This window comes from Athalia rosae, chromosome 4, assembly GCF_917208135.1.
Source record: "Athalia rosae chromosome 4, iyAthRosa1.1, whole genome shotgun sequence".
In the NCBI taxonomy this organism is placed as follows: domain Eukaryota; kingdom Metazoa; phylum Arthropoda; class Insecta; order Hymenoptera; family Athaliidae; genus Athalia; species Athalia rosae.
This window is the reverse complement of record NC_064029.1, coordinates 9,616,905-9,642,975: the sequence shown is the minus strand read 5'-3', so window position 1 is coordinate 9,642,975 and position 26,071 is coordinate 9,616,905. Positions and strand designations below refer to the sequence as shown.

The 26,071-nt window shown below is 37.1% G+C and overlaps 1 protein-coding gene across 1 annotated transcript; it reads right to left on the bottom strand.

Annotated features, from left to right (window-relative positions):
• Nucleotides 1-24,978, bottom strand: LOC105684425 (guanine nucleotide-binding protein G(o) subunit alpha). Its single transcript, XM_012397746.3, has 9 exons — nt 23,697-24,978; nt 21,052-21,361; nt 14,426-14,468; nt 13,341-13,482; nt 11,087-11,247; nt 9,530-9,658; nt 8,676-8,805; nt 8,073-8,226; nt 1-7,970 (listed from the first exon to the last, which is right to left on the bottom strand). Exons 2-9 carry the CDS (start codon nt 21,167-21,169, stop codon nt 7,783-7,785), a joined length of 1,065 nt encoding a protein of 354 aa, XP_012253169.1. The 5' UTR covers nt 21,170-21,361; nt 23,697-24,978; the 3' UTR covers nt 1-7,782.
• Between the last annotated feature and the right edge of the window lie 1,093 nt (nt 24,979-26,071).

Here is a 26,071-nt window from a genome sequence, read left to right as displayed (position 1 = left end):
TTTATTTTTTAATATTAGTTTATTTCGACATTTCAAGATGTATGGACAATTATTACATAATAATTACACATAATGAGACATTTTACTCGTCAGCTGTTTTACATGTTTAGACAAATCGTGTACTCGTTTCATATTCCCAGCCATCATCTCGAATCCTACACATTCTTCCCATAAAATTAATAGTTTTTCAAATTATGAATGAATCGTGAAATACGGGTTGCTCTTTATTAATCGCCAATCAATAATTATATTGTTATTAGTGTTATCATAATTTTTACTATTATTATTGTTAATATTATTATTACTATCGTATTCATTTTTATGCTTATTGTTACTATTTTTTATTATCGTTAATGTTCATTATCCTTATTATTATTATTATTAATATTATTATTGTTATTATTATTATTATTATTATATTATTATTATACTTTTCCTTATATTCATTATCTTTAATATTATTAATATTACGTGTGTATGTGTGCGTGTGTTCATGTGTTGCGTGTGATTTTTCATGCATTCTCTTTAATTTTTTTTTTTCTCAAATCGTATCATCAATATCATACTTAGTATATCATATCGCTTATTCAATTAACTAATATAATTATAGTATAATTACGAACCAACGCTATATTCAAATTTTTTTTTTTTTGTAGTTTTCCGTTTTTTCTTTCTTTTTTCTTTGTTCAATCTTTCTCTTCGTTCATTTACTGGTTCATTATTTTATCTGCAATAATAGTGAAGTTACACTGCGATTTTGTGTAATGTTATACGAAATACATTATTATATTGCGTTTTGTGTATTATATATCTTTATTCGGTTTTATTTTCCCATATATCAAATATTATATTTACTTCGTTCGCGAAGTCAATCACGTAATGAATATGAAAACTTTTATTCTCAACAATAGAGATATAGGACTTTGTCCGATACGGTGTCTCAAAAGATGGCAAAACTCATTGGCCATTTCTAAATCATTTTCGTGGAACGTCTACGAAGATATACGTTCCGCGTATCTTGTAATACCCCTACTCATTTAGTACCAGCTATTCATTCTACAATCATCGATATTTAATTTTGCCATCTTCTTGTGCACAAGACACGAGTAATCGGACAATATCTCATATCTTTCTCGAAGGATGCTGCCTCACCCTATCTGATGTTCATTAAATATTATTCTTCTGTCAATAGCATTAAAAACATCCTCTATCATCAGCTCATGGCAGCTGCATTGTAACGAGTCGTTATTAGACCGTTTGCTTTCTCAATTTTACCATTATTATTCCTTTGTTCAATTTGTCTTTGTCGAATGTTTTTGATTAATTTTTTACCTCTTTCTCCTCCCTCATTATAATAAAGGTAATTAGTTGGGTAGGCGAGAGGTACGATAAACGCGACCATCGCGTACGTATAATTTTCATTATACAATGTCATGTAAGGTGTATGTAATTGTTCTGTGGCCCACATTATATACCTTTTTTTTTATATATTTATGTATATATTTATATTATAGGTATGCCCGAATAGGTATACGTTTCACTTGCCTATTATTAGTAGAAATTAACAGCGAAAAATAAATTGAACATTTTTCAGTGTATTCTTCTTCAACTATGTGACTAGAAACACGATATAATGCGTATGACTTAGTTATTAATACAATAATTACAATATAATATGTAATATATTATATTCACAATTCTAATTACCATAAAATAAATAGCGTTAGTTTCATTTCACAATAATATGGCAACCGCGATACAAAAAACGATAACATCAATGATAATATTAACAACAACGATAATAGTAATGATAATAATAATGATAATGATAATAATAATAATAACAGAAGTTCTAATAATAATAATCATAATAATGATATAATTGTATATAATGTGCGTATACATAGAACGAAAATGTAAGTTGTTTTAAACCGTCGTATAAATAAAAATTACCTAAAATAACATAAATACGTATGACTTCATAGTTTTTGATATTTTTATTTATGGCAAATTTGTATTCTTTTCCCAAAGCTATTTAGATTACACTTGTTTCTAACTCGGGGGTAAACAAATTTGAAAAGCGGTACTATACAACGTCAGACTAGAATACATTTTTGCAGTTGTTAAATGTATTTGAACCACATGAGTTTTTTTTTTTTTTTCGGAGATTGATTTCAGATTTCGTTATCGAATATCATCGTTATTGCGTGAGTCGAATTATTTGTAAAATTTGTTTTTCAATTCAACGAGTTTTTTTCTTATTTTTTTCTCTCACACCTTGTTAGGAACTTTGAAACTTTGTCGTTATGTTAAGCGCGTGAATTATAAAATTCGAGGATAAATTTTCTCCCCCATCTTATTCGGACGTATTATACGTTAAATGCAAGTGTTGTGCAGGATATAATGCAGGATGATAAAAAGAAGTCTTCATGATTATAATTCGCTATATATTCTTATAACTTCGCACGTTATAATACAGAATATGATTACGCGTATGTATGTTAATTATATATTTTATTTAATTATTATAGTTCTTGCTGCGCGACGTTTATGGAATGATAAAATTTCCCTCAGTTGTTTAAAGTGCGTCACCTCGCTATGAATTCAGATATTTTTTCATATTTTTCAGCCAATAGTTATTGAAAAAAAAATCACGCGGATCGATTAGTTCTATGAAACACCTCATTTTTACCGTACGCGCAGCGACGATTTATGACAATTTTATATTAATATAAAATTTATGTTGGAAAACGTATAGCGTGTCGTGTGATAGATACTATGATATAATAATAGTTTATAAATTATGGCAAGGAATGTAGCAATGGCACTGAGAGACTTACGACATGTTTATAAAGTGTGTGTGTGCATTTGTGTTTGTGCTTTGTGTGAATTATTATAATTTATATCTTATTCATTTTGCATCCACATAAATACGTATATAACGACGATTTAAACAATAAAAAATTAATGAAAAAAAAAAATAAAAACAACAAAAAAAAAAAACAAATGAAGAAACACAAAAAATCGTGTTGCCAAAAGTTGTAACTTCGTTTTAATATGGTTGTTACTGTAATGAATATTCAAAATTTGATAATGCAGCGAATGAAAATATTTGGCAGCTATTCAGGAAATGTAATGGTCAGCGATTAATAAGGATTTACGATTGATCGTTTAGTTTATACCGTACGTATAGTATAACGAGATTCAAAGAATGTACTAAATCAAGATGAAAAATAACGAAGAGTTCAACGCTTTATCATAATTTTCTTTTTCTCGCATAACGGAGTCGATTTTCGCTATATATTTACTCTAATTCATTTTTCGTGTTTTCTTTCCTTTTAATACTATAGCATAGATATATTGCTATAGTTATCATATATACCTTATATTAGCAGACAATCATTGTTACGTTCATTGGCTAGCACGCTTTTTCCTAATTGTTATTGGAATATACCTCAAGTACACACACAAATATTATTTACCACTTTATATAATTAATGAATTAATTTGATATTAATTAGTAATAATAGCGCAATAAACGGTAGACAATAATTCTTACAAATATACCTTTACTTAATTCTGTTCTTATACGTTCCATTTTCATGTTTAATTTTCAATTTGTTAACTTTTTTTTCAACCGATTAACCACGCTTCCCATTTTGCTACCTCACCTATTTGATCTTTTTATTTTCTATCCATTCCTGCAAGCGCACAGCATGATATCTTTATTTAGTTTAATTTAATTTAGTTTAAATTTATTTTATTTTTTTCGTCAACAGTTGTTACCTAGTTCTTTTCTCATTACCTCTTCGTTTTAATATTACTTTTTCCTTTTTCATTCTCTTGTTCGTTTCGCTTTCTACATTATATTATGAAAAGGAGGTGCACGGGCGTAAAATAAAATAGCAACGATTTACGAGCGATCGAGGTATGTATTTAATCAACTCTACTCGCTGTACATTGTGCTAGTTTTATTCAGAAACGATTCGACGTCTTTTTTCATCTTAATAATTCTCCCTCTCACTCCCTGATTCCTTTCTAATTTTATTATCCATAGTTCTCTACACCCCAACTAATATATTCAACTTTTAAATAATTAATTAATTTAAATGTTATTACAGATATCGCCTTCAACTAGAATTATCTCATGCTCATTGGCACGTATTAATATTTGGTACATTTTCTTCTCGTGTTCGTTTATTTGTTCTCTTTTCTTTCTGTTCTAACAAATTACAATTTCCACTCTCCATATCCCTCGCCCAACTTGGTACTTTATTCGGATATCGGTCTAATCCAGTTTTTGATAGCAAATAATCCTTCAATGTACTGTACAAAGGTCCCTCAGGAAAATCGATTTTTCGATCAATGACATTTTTTGTGATAGCTTGAATTTCTTGAGACTAGCTCGCGCAATTTTCATCGACAACGAGTAGATAGTCATTTTTATTTTTTTTCTCATTCTCACGTCACCCATACATAACACACATAATCCATTCAATTATCATACCCACAATCATGCAGGCAGTCAAAAATGCATCCGACGCTTTTTCACACTCTTTTTTTCATCTTTCGCTCGCTATCTGTGTCTACGACTTCGAAGCGCGTCTTTACAATAATGTATCTAATGTCTGATCGATCGATTGATATTTTATTTCTCCATTATATAAATCGAATCGGTATGACAGTAGATATAATTATTCAAATACGTTCGACTAAGTTTGGCCAATATTGTATTATTCGTTAATATTTTGTCCCGTTTATCATTATCGTCGTTATTGCTATTACAATAGCAACGCGTCCCAGTAGGCGAAATATTAATCAAAAGTTTATCCGTATGATTTCAATTCTTTGGACGATTGTTCTTTCCATTTGTTTTTTTCTCGTTTTAAATACAGTAATTAGCCAAATAATATTGTCACTCGAACAGCGTGGTTTTTTTTCGGTTTTTTTCCATGAATCAGGTATGCATTACGTGGGGGGGTATACATAGTATTGGTATATTACATATTTTTTATGATTTTTTATGACGAAGTCGAAATAATTATATGCTTCTTTTTTGTTTTTTCATTTCTCATTCGTTAAGACTGTATAAGTTAAGCCCTTGGGACTACATGTTCCCATAATTAATACATCATTCCTTGAACAAACTAGGTATGCATTTCTCTCACTTTCTTGTATGTATGTATATAATTAAATATAAGATATGAAAATATAATTTCGAGGACTCGGAGGATAAAATAGTCTGTGTACAGGTATAGTACGTGATTATTCATTCCGTTTCAATTATTATTATTATCATACTTAAAACAAATATCAAAGTCGGAATGTATGTACTACGAATAGACTTTGAGATTCTATTCTCTTTACTCAAATGCAGATATAGATATATGTATATATAATATATTTTGATATACCTTTTAACCATTTAAACTCTCGTAGCCCTCGAATTACGATTGTGCGCAATGAAATCTGTGTCTGCTTGCTAGCGTTGAATTTATAATGTTATATTATACGTGTTTACACTTGTGAGGTCCCGTATGAGCTTTTTTTTTGTTGCTTTATTTAATTTTTTTTTGTTTTTTATTTTTGTTAAATTTGTTTCCTGCCCAGCAAAAGATAGATTGTAAATATATGTATGTTTGTTACCGGTATAAGGTATTGTCAAAATGTTTTTTAGACAAAATTAATAACAATTTTAGGTACTTATGAAAATTATAACGATAGTAATTATTAAGTCGATAGAAAAATAGGTGCGTTTTTAGAAGAACCACCTGTGTACGTATATGTATATATTGTTTGCGCATATAGAATACCATAATTAATAATTACGCAGGATTAATTGGTATATAATATATTTTTGTTCGGTCATTTTTTGCGTTTATAATTATAATTATCTTATGCCACAAACGAAGCTTGAATATAATCCTTGTCTGCATAATTTATTTGATAATTAATCAAATACCGATTATCCACGTTTATGCATTCGATTAACTATGAATGATAGAATAATAATTAAATTAAATCATCAGGTGAAAAACAAAAATAGATGTATAATAATATGTAATAAAAACAAATGTAATAAATAAATGCCATCGCGTTTCCGATCTGTGATTACTGTGAGTTACCGTATTATAGTATATTATGTATAGATATATGTATGTATAATAATTGTAGTTACATCGTTATAAAGTCGCATATGGTGAGAACAATCATGAAAACAAAAAGAAAAAAAAGAAAATGATAACCAAAAGTAACAAATTTTTATACAGGAGAAGTTGGCTGTAGAATTAAACAAAGTATAAGTAATAACAAAAATCGATTGTAATTTCAAAACAATTTATCATTCACTTCTCCTTTAATTCATCAGAAAAAAAAGGTTCGTCGAACATAACTATTTAAGTTCGAAATAACCCGAATATAAAATAAAATCTATCTTTGGACTTCAATAAAACTGTGCAGGTTTACTTTTTTAGGACACTTTATATAATATATATGTACGCGTATAGAAAAAAATCAATAGGTATTACGTACAGATATGATTACGTTTGATTAATAAAGTTTAATAGATAGAAACAAATTCCGCAAATACGAATGCATCGATTTTCTCAAGTAACATTCGACTTTTATTTCCTTCTCTCAAATTTCTGCGTTCCTATATTTGTATATTTGTCATTGTTTTTACTGCTGCTGCTGTTGCCGCTGCTATGTAAATGTGTTATACGTGTAACTGTGTGGTAGTGAGTTGCGCGTATCTGTGAAATATTAAACGATTTTTCAACAATCAATATTTTTTTTAAATAAATCTTTTTATTTCTCTTTCTTTAAATTTGTGCAAGTGTGCGTGTCTAGGGAATAGTGTACAACTGTGTTCGCGATTTGAGAATGCATGTATCCTTCATAATTACGTGCTCGGTCTTATCGCTATTTTTTTTCCTCTCTTCAACCATATTATTCCGAATCTCTATTTAATCTTCTTCTCTGCACTTATTCACCCATACCATCTTACACATACAGCGTAATAAAAACATAAATCTGACTATCGTTTCCAAAAATCTGTCACGGTTTAAAAATGATAAATTATACTATATGTACGTATAAATATTTATATAGTATATCTCAACGATTTTTAAACCCGTTCGAAACACACCGAAACATCTATCATGTCACGGGTATTCTGAATTATGGGAAGAAATATTAACTGTAGGCTCTAGCACTAAGTTTTTAACTCCAAACTTTCGCGGATATCCGCATAATAAAACCGTCTTATCAATATTATAGATAACCGCTAAGAATTTTTCAATTTCTTTTTTTTTACGTTTTTTTCTTTTTTTTTTTAGATCTTACTTAAAACTCGCACAATATTAGCTACAAATTCTAACAGTATGTTTATATGTATGTATTATGTATATGTATATACCATACCTAACAATGTTAATGTATAGCCACTGTACATATAAAACAGTTAATGAAGGTATAGTGAGAAATATTTGTTTAATATTTGTTGTTCCATCTTTCCTCTTATTTTTTTCATTTTCTCCAAATTTTTTCTTTCCTTATTCCTTTTCTTTTTAATAAAACCGTAACAGGTTTTAGAGAAGCGTTATGGTGTGTGCAGTTGTTGTTTATATTGTAAATCACCTTGCTTTTTTTGTTCACAGTAACTCGTCAATTGTTCACGCTTGTAATTTCATATAGTATATATATACAGATACATATATTACATGTATCCGTATATATGTATGTATAGATAGTTAAATAAGATATTATTATGGTTGAATTAGGCTAGTAGAGACCGCAGCCGCGGAGATTATTTGCTATAATCACATCTGTAACAGCGTCAAAGACAAACTGAATGTTATTTGTATCCGTGGCGCAAGTCATATGGCAATAAATCTCTTTTGTTGTTGATTTGTTTTTAGCCTCAAACTGCGCCTGGATATAGGCAGCCGCTTCTCCGTATTCTTGCGCACCTGATAGAAATCGGAGAAAATTACATTGATTGATATTCATTCGTTCACGTAAAAAATTGTGAGATTTTTCAAAAAATTTACAGATTGACAAATTCTACTCACCGGCGTATTCGGGAAAGCAGATGGTGAGCGGTGACTTGCGTATCTTTTCTTCGAAGAGATCTTTTTTGTTCAAGAAAAGAATTATCGAGGTGTCCGTGAACCACTTGTTGTTGCAAATCGAGTCGAAAAGCTTCAGACTCTCCTGCATCCGGTTCTGTAGAAGAGAAGAAACAAAATTAGAAAAAAAAAAAAAAAAAAACCATACGAGATAAAGACGGGTGTGAAAATTTAAATTCAAATTAGTTCGGGCTGATTTTTGTTCGCCACAATTAAAACAATGCCGTTTAAAATTCTGGTAGCGGTGCGGCACCTTGACAATCAATTGACACTTTGACACGAGCGACGTGAACGTGAGTCGAGTGGATCTTAATGCACGTCCCACGTGTCCGTCGACTCTCCTGTCTCATAGCTACTCTCTAGCTCATTGTCAGCCTGACAATTGATCCCTTGATCTTTTGATTTCTCCATTCATTCATGTAACTCTTACGTCACTGCTTCATTCATTTTTAACATCCAAGGCTCAAAAACTATTTCATCTATTCGCTTGATATTTGTCGACTCGTAGGTGAACTATTCGTACGTTTAATGTGCTTGAGAACTCACCGTTGTTTCATCCTCGTGAAGTACCTGGTCGTACTCCGACATGGCAACGCAAAATATTATGGCCGTTACATCCTCGAAACAATGGATCCATTTTTTACGTTCACTTCTTTGACCGCCGACGTCGAAAAGTCTGGAATTAAAGCAGTCGATTTAATGCAAAAAAACTGTCGAAAGGTATATGGGGGGGGGGATGTAAAACGCCGTGTGGGAAAATAGAAGAGACGAAAAAGAATGTCACTTTTTTTCTCGCCGCAATGATTTCCCGATACCAATATAGATACCTATATTTGGATATGCGAAAAAAACAAAAAGAAAATCTATATATATATATTCTATCAGAGCGAGCTAGGCGGTTTTCTTTCGCCCATCGTACGCACGTATACCTATGTACAGATGTACCTATATCTAACGACGAATCAATCGAAATTGCATTTAATGATTATCGACGAAGTAGTACAGTCTGATTACGGGTCTAGATAGAATGAATAATGGATGAGCAACTGCTGATTCTAGACTTCGTTCTCTACCATCCTCATAAATGTATGTACTTGAACAATCTACTGCAATCTCTGCTCGCGTATATGGAATAACGAATGTCGTATACCTATGGTAGCGGTATATTAAACGCGGTCCTGCATCAATTTACTTTATTTCAACCGCACAGGATTTAGCATAATCAAATTTATTTCGCCTCTTCGTTGGACATGCTAATTTTCAAACCACAGTTACGGTGAAGAGGAAAAAAAAAAAAAAAAATTTCCGCTGTTACGTTACGTGAGATTCCATATACCAACTAGGGTGCATGAGACGAATACGAGCTTTTATATTATCGAATTAATTGTAGCAAAACTCACTTGAAATTAAGGTTCTTGAACGAAAAGTGAACCTCTACTATTCCTGTCGTTTTTACTCGAGTCCTAAGAATATCTTGTTCCGTTGGTTGATATTCCCTGGCGCCTAACCGATCCAGGTCGTCCAGGAAGCTGAAAGAAGATGAAACGAAAATTTATTACATCAGGAATCACGTGAACAGATTATCGGAAAAAATTCATAATTGTCATAAGAGTTATGCATCGGCCGCTGACGGGGTTGCACAAATATCCTCAACAGACCTCGTTTTACATATTAGGAATCTAGACGAAATTTAACCGTATATAGTGTCATGTATTATACGTATATGTATGTAATGTATGTCAGTGTGCCCATCGCTACAGGTGGCAATTGTAAGCATCACGTGGTTAACTGCAGCAGGAAGGCCAAATACAAGGGGGGTGGATTGCAGCACGTGTGTAGCTGGTCCAAAATTTATCTGCATGCAATAATAATCAACATCAGATCCACGGCTTCGCGTCAAAACTTTATCCATAACGTAGAGATTTTCTCTGGACACGAACGGATACGGCAGATATATAGGTAATCGATGAGTCAGGAAATATGTTCAAAAAATGAAAAATGATTACATCAATCACGGTGTTGAATATTTTCTCGTTTCTAGAGCGCTGGCAAACGTGATATGATTCCATAACGAAAAAAGGATCGCATCGGGGCCCGATGATCTTCAACATTAATATTGAAAATGATCGAGGGCGCGCTGTCAAGAGTTGCATTTTCTAGACACGTATGCCTCTATAGCGGTGTCAAATCTCTGATAGCTCATCCAGCAGGAGCTAGTGAGCTGGGGCATTGCAAAGAGGTGGTAAGGGAGGGTTGGGGGTACGAGCACAAGCACCAGCATTGCAAGGGCGAAGTCGGCCATTTTCCCGCCACGTGACACGGGCGTGGCGTGACGTCACGACCGATCAATACGACACGGAGGTACAGTGTGCCCTCCCTATCCTCATCCTCTCACTCTCGCTCCCTCTTTTTCATTTTTTTTTTTTTCTCATTTTTTTCATCCTCCCTCTCTCTATTTTCATTCGATCCCTCGTTTCTGAACGTGCGGCGCTACCGCTGTGTGTGCACTCGTCAACTCTCCTCTTCTCCCATGGATAACTCAAGCAAGCGAGGCAAAAAAGCCGAGCTTTTCTTTGCCCTACTACTCCACTGCGGCCAAGCTTTTTTCCTCGACACGTTATGTATCATACTAGATAGCGTATACAGCGTACTTATACAGCTATACATCTCATGAAATCACCGCATTGTATGATATGAACCGAGATATGAACCGATACCATAGTGTAAAATCCTTTGGCTTTGATATGGCAGCATGATCGTATACGCCAATCACAGACGATATTCATGATATTCATCGTTTAGCAACTTTCTCAATTGGCACTTGCTGTCCACTATCTTTACAGCCATCTCCATTTAATCCGCACTCACGTTGACTTCGGATACCATATAATGGGAATGATGATGAGTTGAAAAGCAAAACGAAACAAAAAACAAAAAAAAATTGCAAAAGAACTTACTATTTAGCAGAGTCGTTCAACTGGTACTCGTTGCTCCTACCGAAGCACTCCTGGACCCCGTTGTCTGCCCAAAGCCTCTTCATCGCCGCTAGAAGCTCTTCGCTGAAAGGCTCCGTGTCTTCCATCCGCTGGATAACATCGAACACCATTTTTGCGTCCGTCTGAAAAATCGGAAAAACAAACATGAATATAAGCAAAATTAACAGAATAGTATGTACAACGGAACGATCACCATTTCGTGACGAGATCAATCGACGTGAAATCGGTCTAGGTATATATATACATCCAAAATTTATATACTACTATGATGTCGACGAGGGAAAATGGTTCGCAAGAATTTTTAACTCATCATTCGCGCTGTGACACAATAAAAATTTTTCAATTTATACCAGGCACCGAATTCAGTTACTGAGCTTGTCCTCACGTACGTGAAAAAAGGTGTGTATTTTAGATACAACTTTGACAATATCATCCGTAGCGTAATGTGCATATGTTTAGTAGCGCAACCTGTGGCTGATAGCCATCAGCGTTTATAGCACGTATGGCATATTGCCTGGTGTCTATACCTGACAAGGGCTGGCACTTTGCCATTTTTTTTTTCTTGCCCTCACCTCCTGCACCCACGTCGAGAGTTAAGGATCGCGATTGTCCCGACTAAAAACTTACGGTCTTCAATGTTTCACTTTTTTTTTTTAGTTTAATTCCCCCATACTTTCCACCATGAGAGAATTTCAGGTGAGTACATTCATTCATGAGATCCTTACGTGTATCTTATATGTGTAGAGATGGATGGTTGTGAATGCGTTTTCTCTTATCCCATGTACGAGGCGGTTCCAAGTCGGAGTCGGATTACACTACACATTCGTATCTACTAGTCAAAGAGTACTCCGTGAGTAAGTTGCCGCAACTATACGAGTAAACAGTTAACCAGACACCGGTGCTAAAAAAGCAAATGCAACGGCAGCGGCAGAGGCAGAGGTACGTATATAATAGCGGCGGCGATTGCAACAGGATTTTATTCATGTTTCTCTTCTACCCGCCAAACAACATGATCTGGTTCAATCCCTGTGTATTGTACAATAACACGTGTGCGTGAAAACGGTAATGCGATAATTAAATAATAACAAATCAATTGACAAATGATCTCGGTTACGATGACGATGAATTAATATTCGATCATCATAATTTCACCAAATAAGAAAATCCTTTGATTGAACATAATCGTGACGATTACACAAGACGATGATGTTCGGATAAACTGCACGCGTGGCCGGGTTGTACGACATGAAAATAGATGACTAAACAGTTAGTTATAACGGATACTAGAACATCGAGCTGTAGCACGAGTTTAGTGGATCGAATTTTATTCTCTTCGATAGAAGAAGAGGGTCAGAGGGTGAAAAAGCTAGTGAGAAGGAGAGAAAGAAACGGAGGGATGAGACGTGAGACGACCCGGGGGCAGGGGGATTGTCAAGGTAATTGATTCGGAGCCAACATGCAACAGTCAACACAACAGGTGAGTAACCTCCTCCTCATGGTATACGTTGTAGTCGAGGGCATTCCGCCCTGCTGCTGCTGCCGCCGCTGCTGCTGCTGCTGCGATTTGCTGTATCATCCAAACAAACTTCTATCGCCCTATATTAATCATCCTCAATTTAACCTACAACGAATCAGCTGTTATCCGTCGATCATTTTCGAACAACTCATTCAACTCCTCGAACAATTACATCGTCGTCATATATGGAAATTATGTACAATGATACAAGTACGTTATTAATCAGTGACCATAAAAACGTTGACGATTAAAACATTCTTCATACGAATGTACACAGTTGTGTACATATCTCCGCGACGTATAGTACATACGTACATAAGTGCAGAGAGTATATGAAACCAGTAGCAGTAAAGTACATAAATTACATCGTTACTGTGTGAAACGGGCGAAAACTTATGGGACTGTGGCAAACCGCTACGTCCTGCTCGTGTTACGAAGCAATGACTGAAAACGCTGGTATATATAAGTAGAATATATCGAAGAGCTTAGAGATTTTCAAGTTGCACGGAGAGTCGAGAGAATAAAACATCCCTCGGGGGATGTCTCCCACCTTCTGACCGCACCTTCGATTAACAATTCACACCTCATCGTTATATATTGATTCGCTAAAACTGTTGCTGACGAAGCAATTTTTCTACTTCCAGGCAGATAATAACACGCTACAGTGTAATAGGTAATAATGAATTAGTTATCACTCACCTCTCTTTCGTTGGTCGAAAATCCAATGCCTAGATTTGGCATTGCCCTTAAAATTGCAACAAGTGATTGTATTGTGTTGCTGTAAACAACCGGCCTGTACTGTTTGAAGTCTTCGGGCGTGAATCCACTTTCGTGAATAATTCTGAAATTCACATGATTATGCATTAGTGAATCTACATCGTCGGCATCGTGCACGAATTTTACATCTGATTTTCTCGATAATTGCACCAACGGTCTTCAACGAGACCAAGAAAAAAAAAAAAAAAAAAAAAAAAAAAAAAAAAAACCGAAAGTAGCAGCTGCACGTTTTAAAAAAAAAAAAAAAAAAAAAAAACAAGGTAGATGAGATACGGAAGAAAGAAGAGTTAAGAGGTGTAAATTAAGTATATAAGATCGCACCGCAGCTATACATATAATATTCATGTATACAAACAGTCTGAGATTACTCAAGCGTCGTTATAGGTCAGTTCACAAGGATCGGTACGTGCAGGTCTGCGGCGGGTTGCTTGCAGGAAAGGGACGAAAAAAAAAAATACTAAACCGAAAAGGGGTAAAAAAAGCGAATATAAGGGAGCCAAATAACGCGCTAATGCGTCTCTTCTTTATATTCTACTTTTACTTTTCTTTTTTCTTCATTTTTTCCTTCGGTCTGATTATTCTTGGGCGAAAGAGGCTGGACCCTCCTCGCGTTTGGGAAACGAACCAAACCATTTTGGTCGACGAGCGACCCTTTTGTGAAATACTTTTTATTTTCTATCTTTTTGCCGAAGACATGGAAAAAAAGAAGGAGAGGAAAAAAAAAAAGGTATAGGTAGAACAAAAACGGGACCTCGGGTCCACAGGACCGAAAGAACCTAATTGACGCATGCGAAGACCATGACCGTTGAAATATTTGTTACACCCTTTTATAGTTCTCGACAAATATTGGAGAAGACTTAGAAAAAAATTCATACGAGCGTCGTAGCCAGAAATACTAAAAACGACGTAGACCGAGTGCGGTGCTCATGATTTAGTGTACCATTAATGAAATAATTACGGAAACTAGAAAAATTAAAGTTAGAGCTCGTATACATATATATACTCACTTCATTTGTTTAACGATGGTACTCTTGCCGGACTCTCCAGCCCCTGTAAAAATAGAGAAGAGGAAAAATTTAATTATCACTCAGTAAGTGTGAGAAAAAAACATTCTACCATACATGGAATAGATAAAACTCGATTTCGAACATATACACGAACGTAAAACCACATGCGTACACATTATTATAAACTGCATAGGCCTCGTGTGTGTATATTTTTAGCGATAATGTGCGCAGCGTAATCAATTCGATATACGGTTCGGGCATGCTGCGGAGGTTTATTAATATAAAATGTATCGGTGGTTGCGGTTTGACGAATGGATACGATGGTGTGTACATGTGGGTGAGTAGCGTGTACAGTGTAACAGCGAAATATGCTGTGACTTTATAGCCGGACGTGACGTGGTGAGCGATGGCGGAACTTGCTTTCCTGCCTACCGCAAGCTCCCCTGAAACCCCCTCCACCTTTTAAAAGCTCTTCAAGTTAAGTAGTCGCCTATAATAACTGTTGGTAAGGGCAATATAGGTACGTACGTACGTACCTACCTACCTACATACGCTCACTTAATGCATACCGCATAATGTGCATTATTGTGTACCACAGTGTATGCAGCGTACTTTACGACTCGCGCATATGAAACTATGTGTTAATTATTTCTTTACACACCTATACACCTATATACCTCTGCGATACGTGTGTGCGCAACCCTTTTTCACTCGCGAGCGTTGCAAAAGTTGCGCTTGTGACTGTTGAAAAAATTTAAACTATATAATTAGGCACGTAAGAGCGCGTGTGTTTTTCCCACCATTGAGAGATATCAACGTTTCAAGTAGGAATAATTTTGAATCATCGTAATTAAAAATGAAAAAATGTCGTGTTATTTATCCCGGTGTACAATAGGCCCAGCTGCTGCAATGATAAATTGGATGATCGATTATCTGGATAAAAATTACATATTATGCGGTGACGATTCACGGAAATTAATTAATTCGTGCTGTGTCTATTTACCTTTCAATTTGCTATAATCCTATATACGAAGAATAGATAATACAACTATGGCGCGCTGCTGGCGTGTAATAAGTCACGCGAGAAATAAAAATCGAAATTGTTTCAGGCAAAGGTCGGAAGTACATTGAAAAAAGTCAAGGGGGTTTTTATTTCTACATAATAAAACTGATGGGATAAAATATAGAAGGTTTTTGAAATTAAATTTCAATCGATTCAAATTGTAATTCCGTAAGAAGAAAGAGAAGAAAAGTCTCCATGGCGAGACAGTTGGAAGCGTAAGAAACAAAAAGAAGGCACTAAGAATTTCAACGGAAAGGGAAATGAAGAAAAATGAGATAAAGCCGTTACAGTAGCGCGATGTAAGATAAATTTCAGTAAAAACCCGGTTTATAAGATACAAGTATAATTTCATACATATGGAGACTGCGCAATGAATGAACGCATATTGTAACTGTAACTAGCTGCTCTGTGAAAAGTGAATAACATCATCTATGCACGTCTTTGAAACGACGAAAACGAAAAAGGAAAAAATGTAACATTGACCTTCAACGTCAACGCGACCCTCCGCGGCAATAACTTTTCCCTCCGTACATCGGATAGTGATTTCAACAAAATCACCACGAATTACGGGGTCTAGACCCCATCGCATATAAGGGCGCACGGGCTATTTAACGACACGCCTCGATACACATCCCATAATAATTGAGACGAATTTGTCGATACGGCGCACATTGTATAAATATTACAAGTAAAACACATCGATACTTTGGACGTATGAACTATATGAAATATTAGCAAATTCGAATGCCATTTTACTCCCGGCAATTTATCCATGTACATATCCATGTGTGTTACGTACATATTTTATGTACTGAAATTACCTACAACCGAGCCTATAACCGACAAAGACAATGCATCTGGCTGAGGGCCAACACGGTCAACGTGGTCGTCGATCGGTAATCGAACGCTTCCATGTCTAAACCTATATATCGAATAAGCTTCTAAGCTATTTCTCTTCACATGGCGGACCCGTATATACGTGCATGTATATGTATGTATACGCGAACAGACAATAAGGACTGCATAATATATGCAGTACGGGCAACACAAATTCTGGACAAAAGAGATCACGAATAATCTGCTGGACCTGTTAAACCTGCAGCAGATATGCAGGTATTATATGCGTATATGCAGATTCTGCAGAGCGTAGTTAGCATTGAAAATCCCCTAGATCTGAGCTGGCGAGTATTGTTAGTCACACACACACACGCATGTGATACACCTATACCTAGAAACAGATTGCGGTATCATCAAACTCCGAATTACGTCACGTTAAACTCATGGCAATAAACAACTATGGATATCGAGCCACATTTTGTTCGAGCATAAGCCGATCTTCCTTCCTCTTATTATCCGTATACGTATGTACGTTAACGTTAATACATATGACGTGTGTATATTCTTTACTTTTTTTCATGGAATACGGATACCCGACTCTACGATCACTTCTCACCCTTCGTAATTCCTTCTCAACTCACAATCAGTTTCTCATCATTATTTGTATATACTATATGTATTTTAATTCTGTGTACATATGTATACGTGCACGTTATAACGATTCCGCTCGACGTTCGACTAATTATATCGTCGAGTTAACTGATCCGTGCATTATGGTGTATGTACACGTAAAACGTAGCTGTCAGTGTCACGGAGTCACTGGCAGCAGTGATATCGTGGTTGAGCTGATGCAGTTGAACAAAAAATTAAATACGATCATGCCCTCCCGGTCGTTCTCGTTAAACCGGTATAACCTTTAGTCTCGTCATATACGATAGATATGTGACGTTTTAATACACTACATAGATACATATGGATGTACGTATGTTTACGTGCATGTAAACCGAAGTGACGGTTAATTAATGTTAACTTGAAATTTTATTAGATCTATGCATGGCGCGCATATGTAATGTGGAATAAAATTATACCAACAAAAACATATGTGGCTATCTTTGAAGAAATTTTGGTATACAGATTATTCGGACGTAGAATCACATGTGAATGTGAAAAAAAAAATATCCCCGTTCCGGATACTGCACAGAGTTGAATTTCCCCTGATAAAATTACATTGCCGTTTTGTGCTACGCTAATTAATTCGTGTAAGATCAAATATAAGTTATATATACATATATATATATATATATATATATATATATATATATATATATATAAGGTCGCAATATGTAGGCGTGCAGGGTGCGTTATCTGTAGAACCTCGTAATAATTTGGAGGTCGCAATTATATTACATGTATACTATGGTTATATATATATATATATACTCCATATATTATCATTCGGGAGCGTTTGACCGTGAGTAAATAATCGAGCCTCGTTAAATTCGTATCAGAGTGCATCGCCCACGTCGCGTCTTCCATCTATATAAGCCTATATATAGTATACGATGTGTACATATACATATGTGCGAACATCGAGTCGGTACGTACATACTATATCGTACATACGTATAAATAACATCTGCAAATTATAGACGTATACACATATAGTTCCACATCCATACAACCGCGCGAAAACTCGTACGTGTATTACATATGCCGCGCACGAATATTTTTAATCGGCTATATTATTGGCTATCAATCATCGGAGAAAAACGAGGCCGAGGGAAATCGAATTTTTTAGAGGACCACAAAAGTCCGCAGTCGGTCGGTCATTTGCAGTGAAAAAATAAAACGCAGACGACCAGATGCCGAACATCAACTATACACGTCTCGCATTCTGTAGCCCGGCGTTAATAACGCCGATGGGACCAAAAATTTCAAGTATTTCCGGTCGGTGAAAAAAACTTTCAATTCGAGTACTTATAGGTCTGTTACGCGAACAAAACCGCCGACAACGAGGGATGGAGGAGTGCAGATCGATTATCTGTATACGTTAAAGAGATTCATCTAGAACGTGTAACTCAACTCTTTAGTTTTTTTTTTTTTTTTATTTTTTTTATTCTATTTCTTTTTCTTTTTCGCAGCTCGCGCAGATGTGTAGTTTGCTGTTTGGAATGCAGCCAGAAATAGGTAAGGAAAACGACGACGCGGAGGTGTACGTCAAACACGCGAGTTACTGGGAACGCGATGAGAATATCGAGGATCAGAAGTTCAACCCGCGCGCAAGACATTTAAACCAAGAGCAAAAAGAAAAGGAAGAAAGATGTCCGTATAACGATTCCGGCGATCTTAAGTTATATATAAGTCCAAGTCTCATGTATCGTAGTTACAAACGTTTGGCCGTGAAAACGAGGCGAGCATCAATCCCAAGAAGTATGTGCAATCCTCCGCGGTTCCGCAATCTACATCTGCGAATTTCGCGCCTCATTAGACATGAAAATAAATAAATTGTAGAACAATTATAATATATTACTCCGCGGTATAAATTAGGTGGAACACATCAGGAAGTGCGATGTGTATACCCGGGACTGAGGAAGAGGTATTTTGTTTGTTGCAGTTATACAAAAAAATAAAATAAAAAACTCGCCTATCTGACGTGTAATTCGGTCGAACGTTAAATCGTTGCTTCGGCAAAAAAAAATTCATCTATAAAACCCGGAGAGGAATGGGGTTTTCGATCGGCATCATGATCGCAGAATAATGTAATCAAATTTTTTTTAGTTCGCGGTGTAAACAATTCAAATTGTGGAGTCGAGATTCCCGGATGCTTGTGCAACACACGCAGAGGCCGCGGAATACGCGGCTGAGCTATGATTTCGTTTTTCTTCTTTTTTTTTTTTTTTTTCTTCATAATTTTTTCGCACGAAAGTAGAGAAAGATAAATAGAGAAATACGGTTGTGCGACGTCTCCGCGCAGCTAAGACGAATCTGACAAGACGGATACACACGTACCGATTATGAACACCCACATGAAAATTTTCTACGCCTAGGCGTGTAGGTATGTAGGTGTATTTCGTGTGTATGCGGACGGTGGCGCCTATACTACGAGCGTGTGGAGATAGAGTGAGCGAACGCTCCCGGTGCTTGAAGAAATCTGTTCCCTCAACCGCCCCCATACTCGCCTATTTCGTTTCTCTCTCACGATCTGAAAGCTGGCTTGAAAAGTGAAGATTAAGAGAGAGAGAGAGCGAAAAAAGCCCGAAATAGAAGCACGAAAAAATAGCGGCCCTCCCCCGCCAGGGATCTCAACGTACACAGATGAAAAGAGATGGAAATACATACGTATACACGGAGATACATATATATATGTGGAGAGGCGCGTATGTAGGGGAAGCGAAGAGAAGAGGGAAGAAAATTTTTTGGAGAGAGAGAGAGAGAGAGAGCGGGAACGGGGGGCGCGCGACAGCCCTTTCCCTCCATTGCTCGTCCACCCCCGCACTCGGAACACTCTTCCTCCCAGTTCTTTCTCTCCTCCGTCCGCCATTTCTTTCACTTTTACGTGTACATAGGGGTAGGCTATACCTACATTACCTATGTACACGTGTTGAAACGTAGACGTGTACGTGCATACCTAGTGTATTAATGTATGTATAACAAGTGCAATATACAATACACGTGAAGACAGAAGCTCAGACACTGCGATATGACACGCCTGGTAGAGGGCGAAAAGAATCCGTGCGCTGTACAAAGTGAGATGTGTGGACGCCCGTGTATGATACGTATAGTCAGATCGGCGTTGCAGATGTAGAAGGAAAAGAAATAGGGATGTGGTCTGCAGGACGGGGTTATAAGAACGAAAGATGATTTTTGCTCGAACCCTTTAGCCCTGCGTCGAAAGGGATCCGCTTTTGATTCGGGCGGAGATCGATCCGATCGTAGGTTGCGGTGAGACGAGGACGAAAATTCGAAGCAAGCCCTGCGATATCGCGGCGTTAAACGGACGTCGGGAACCGGGAAATGGGAAACGGGAAGCTGGGACCGCGCGGGGTCGCGAGGTCAACGAGGCTGCATGGGTATAAATTATTCGAGTCTGTTGTCGGTCGTTGCAACAAGAGTTGAGGGAATTAGAAGAATTAAAAGGCTGGAAGCAACGGGCCAGTTAGTGCAATTGATAAACGCACGTGCGTATGACATTATGGGCTTACACAATTTCGTGTACCATATACAACATCCAACCCGCATATTTCAATTTTTCTTTCCCGTATATACGTATAGCTTCCGAAATATTCGAACTGTTTCCAAGTTCGGTATACGTGAAAATTTTTTTAGTACAGGTAGTGCAGCGATAAAATATATCCATATCTGCACCACGAGGCATCCCGCACCTTTCATTATCAAATATCCCCGGTAAACAAGATATGGAAATACTGTAACGTGCACTGTCTAAACTATATATTGCACGATATCTCGCATCGAAGGGAAGGAAAAAAAAATTTTCCATTCTCAGAGCACCTGACGAAGAACCACTTCCTCCGCTATTGCAGGGCAACAATCTTGCGCATGTGAATGTATATTTTTATCGCACGTGATGAATTCTTACTGTGGTAAAAACTCGGGCAACTTTCACCATTGTCAAAGTTAGGGAAAGAGAGAGAGAGATGAAAGAATGGAGGGGAAAAACTGACAAGAGATAGTTTTCAGCAAATATACATATATGTATACGACTCACCTAATAGGAGGAGTTTGATGTCCTTCGCAGCCTGGATACCATCTTCCTTGAGATTTTTCTCGATTTGCTTGCTGCGGGCCAGAGCGGCCCGCTCTTCCGCTGACATGGCGCAGCCCATCTTGCCACACGTTGCTTTCACAAACGCCACCCCCGCCCCTTTATTATTCCACTGCACACGGCAATCGGACACGACGCAACCCTCGCGCCCCCCCTGAAGGACTATCACGCGCCTCGGTCCACCGAGCTACCTTCGGCGTCGACCACTTCGGAACGCCGCCACCCTTACGCCTATTTACCGACGATCCTGAAACTGGCGTCAAACATTCATTAGTGAATTTACATCAATTATTATTCATTTATACGCAGCGTGTACATATGCCGTACGCATATGCCCGCGGACAATTATCGTACAGGGGGGGGGGGGGAAGAACGACCGAAGGATTATTATTTTCTATTCTGTTTTTCCCTTCTTTTTTCGAAGGGACGCTTTTACCCTAAGCCCATAATACGGCTGATCGAATGCGGGACATATTTTCTATTTTACACTTCCGATGGGTACGTACGTACCTTGGGAATTGGAAATCTTAATAAGCTGCGAGAGAAAATTAGAAACATTTTACGATATGCAGAAAATTCATTATATTTTTTTTTTTTTTCTATTTTTTTTCATTGGCATTCGATCGATCAGCACGGCATTTGAATATTTCATTACCGTACATGTATAAAACGTATACTGCGCCCTGCACGCGTTTCGCAATGAATGATGATTACGACGATGATGAAGCGAACAAACAACAAAACGTACGAGCAAAATGTCGATAAAACGATATCACGCGCAAATACAACGTCGATTAAATGAACCGATAATTAACAATATATAGATGAAACAACGGCAATGACGAGGAGAATGACGATGAGAAAGATATACATATAGTTGGCGTTCTCGTTTTATTGTCGGTTGAACGATTATATTCGACTCTTCCATGTACAATGTCTAGTCGGAATATAATGTCAACCTCAGCACTTTACGATCTGCATTACAATAATTGTTAGGATAACTATTTTTATTATTATTATTATTATCACACGCACGCGTACGCTAAAACGTGTCCAAAACGTCAGTCGTCATTATATATACCGCAAATTGTGTAATCTAAATTGTACCCTCCGTTCCTCGTACATTTTAATTAGCGATATTACAAAAATAGAGAATTTGAGAGAATGAATTCGAGCGAAATAATTGTATCGTAAAATAAAAATTTAGCGTGAATAGTTAATTAGTTGTTCGATCACGCGATGCGAGTACACGTATATAATGAAACATTGATTTTTTACCCGTCGTTGTTGAACCGGGTACTCAAAAGCTGATATTGTGTATAATGAAACGTGAAAACGGAAGGAATAAAATGGAAAAAAATATACTGCGGGTGCGTAAATTAAATTCAAGGCTCCTATTTTCATTGTTGTTATTATTATTTTTCTCTTCTTTCTTTATAGTTTCTAGAGTATCTGTACGGATGGTATAGTGTATCCAACGCGTTACACAGAATTTATTTTAAGAGAGGAGCAAAGTCGAGCTTCAGATCTGGATTCTCTGGCCTCTGTATTCATCATGCTTCATTGGTGGGGGTTGCTTGCCTTGCCGTGCCTTGCTTTGCTTAGCTTTGCTTTGCTTTGCCTGGTAAACCTGGCTGCTGCCGCTGGATACTGCAGGGTATGGTTTGGCAGCGCAGCCTGCCTTCCTTCTCTCCCAATGTGGGCAAAACGGACGAGGAGGGTTTCTGATCTGCGTACACATTCTGTGTGTGTACCACCCGCGACATACCCGCAATATAGGTGTACCACGCTACACGTTCGCATACGCGCGACACAGATGTATATGTATATGATATGGACGTATATAACGTGTGTATCGAACCGAACGCGAACGAACCGAGTATAAAACGAATTACGCGATACTCGCGTGTTACGCCCAACATGACCCGACGAAATCTTGATAAGGGTTTATTAAAATTTTCATTAGGTAAATAAAATAATTCCATAGTTTTCTTCCATCTTCGCCGTCGTTCGAGGCAAACTACGCGCCCTGTTCTTACGGATCTTATTACAGATCCATGCATCATCGTCGTCATCATCGTCATCGTCGTCGTCGTCGTTGCCGTCGTCGTCGTCGTCGTCGTCAGCGATGGTGTCATGATAACCGGAAATGATGGAAGACGGATAAGAAAAAAAAAAAAAAAGAAGAAAAAACGCACGGAATATCTATCGTCGTTACCAAGGGCAAATTATACATTTCATTTGAATACGTAGCCAAAATAAGGGGATATCTTATTCGACGCACCCGCAACTCGCTAACGCACGAAACACGCACCCTCCCACGCAGGCACGAAGGGCAACGCTAGCAATTGACTTTTCTCCCCGACTAAAGTGGATGACGCCTCCGCAACGAACACCGGGTTGAATTGGAATGCATGTTACAATTCAACGGCTATAGAAACTACTGGGCCGACAGAAAAATATAAGAAAAAGAAATGACCGAGGTGGTTAGCCACCGGGCAGCTAGCCTACCCAGGAATTCAAATTTAGGCGATGGATGGGGCATGTCAAATTGATTGGCGGGATGGATTTTGTTTAATTCTACTCACTTTGGAAGCCACCCCGCACTGGTAGAAATCCTTAAAAATCCCTTTGGTGGTTTCCGGTTCTGCTGCTATGTTCCAGGGTAGTTTGCGGCAACACAAAACTCAGACATACACCATTTATGATAACTCACTACGTTTAATTATTAATCGTATTATTACTATTATTAAGGCGCGAGTAGCAGCGATTTTATACCAATATCTATGCAATATGTACCGCCTGATATTTTTCTCACGTCAAACAATATAGGTATGTTTTCTAATGAAATACTAAAGAGTGAAAATTTTGCGACTCGAGTGCAAATTATAAGCGTGGTCGCAATAGGTGTTGATAATGAATTATTTACGAGTGAATTGGTATTTGTACGCACTCCCGGTCACTTTTTCGATATTATTTGATCGATACTTTGAATCATGGAGTTCCGGGTGTTCGACGGGCGGCACAGCCCCACAAACTGCGAGAGTAAAACCGTTTGCAAGAGTGGTGGAAGTTATCCGTACGAGGCTTTGCTTTATTGAAGCGAGGGGCTCGGTATTCCTTCCGAGATCCCTTCTGCCACTTCCTTCCTTCCTGCTCCTACGTACACTGTTTTTTTTTTTCCGTTCGCTACTTTTCCCGTTGCTCGTTAAAATACCGCCGCGTAATTAGCACGTTAGGAATATCCATCAATTTTAGCAAAAAAAAAAGTTAATTCTCTTCGCCACTGGTAAGCCGCAGATCGGTATATTTCAAGTGTACCATAGGCGGTACCTACCCCTTGACGTATTTTACTTCCCTCTCAATAGTTTTATATTATCTGGTATTATTATATTTGAATGTCGGAACAACGGACACTCACAACAGAACCCGGTAATAAATAAAACGTCCCGCGTTAAATGTTGATATTCCCTGGCGGTACGTACGCTGCGATATCGAGCTACGCCCGGGCTATGGGTTTGCCTCTGTCTCTCTCTTCCTATGGGAATGCGAAATTTTTTACTAAAACCGATCGAAAAACGTCTTTTGACAGCGGCAGGCTGGACGCGTACTGGCAGCTACTTCGACGCCAGCGACCTCTCGCCCCGCCCGAAACTCCGCTCGCTCCCTACTTTTGCTTTTGCTTTTGCTGCTGCTGCTGCTGCCGCTCCGGACGGGAGAGCCGTTCGCTCGATCAATCCCACGCACAACGCGCAGCGCAGCCCACAGGAATCGGGATGCCTAGGAAGAGCAGCGAGGCACCACGTATGACGGGAGAGCAGAAGGAACGAAGGATCCAACGATACTACCATCCCGGGTCCTCGTTCTCGGTTCTTCAACTCTAATTTTTAGCAATGCTATCGCCATCTCGCGATACCCCATAGAAACTTTTTTTCAACCCTAAATGGTCATCAACCCCTAGGAATCGGAACGTCGATAAAGCAACAAAACCTCCGCATCGCGAATCTCGGGGCGGGAAATCATTCATAAATAATATGTGAAATTTTACTTTATTTTATCATATGCAAATAATGAATGAAGGGTTGATTATTTTAACGCAATTGTTTCATTGTTATATCAATAGTGTATTAATTCAATTTTCAGAATCATATATACTTTTCTGTATGTATTATATAGGCGTCATATACGTATTTCCATACTCACTGCACTTTATTCAAAATATTATATATGGTTGTATGTTACCATTATTATTATTATTATTATTGTTATTGTTATTATTATTATTATTTTATTATCAAACATATGACATTCCTGATATATTTACATTGCGTGCCGATTAAAATTAATTATAATATTACTTTAATTACTACAAGCATAGATATATTGAACAACATATCTATGCTACAAGTATGTATATCAGCAGATATACAATTATTAATAGTGTTCGAAAATTTGTGGAATATATTTTTGAAAGTGCCCAACCTAGATCGATATTAAATCAATAATTGTACAGGGAAGCCCCAGTGTTACATTCGAATATATTATCAACTGTATATTATTCGTATTATCTGTCCTATTTGAGTTGATACATCCCACGGATAATTTATTCGCAAATACGGTTCATTCAGAGTACGTTTAACTCAAACTACCCCGTGATTTGCTGATGTAATTTATACAGATACTCGCGATAATAATTATCAATTTGCCTATCGTATATTCAGATAATGATTCCATGCAATTGTATTTTACATGATTTTACATCTTTTCATTATGATAGAATTGACATTGATCAATCAAACTTCTGACCGATCAAAAACAGTAAAAAAATATAGTAATGAATGTAATGGGTGTTTAAGAATGTGTCTCATGGTAATTCTTTTTCTACATGTCCGTGAATATTTTATTCATGGCCTGAAAGTACAAGTTAAAATAATCGTACTCGGCTAACGATATACATGGATGT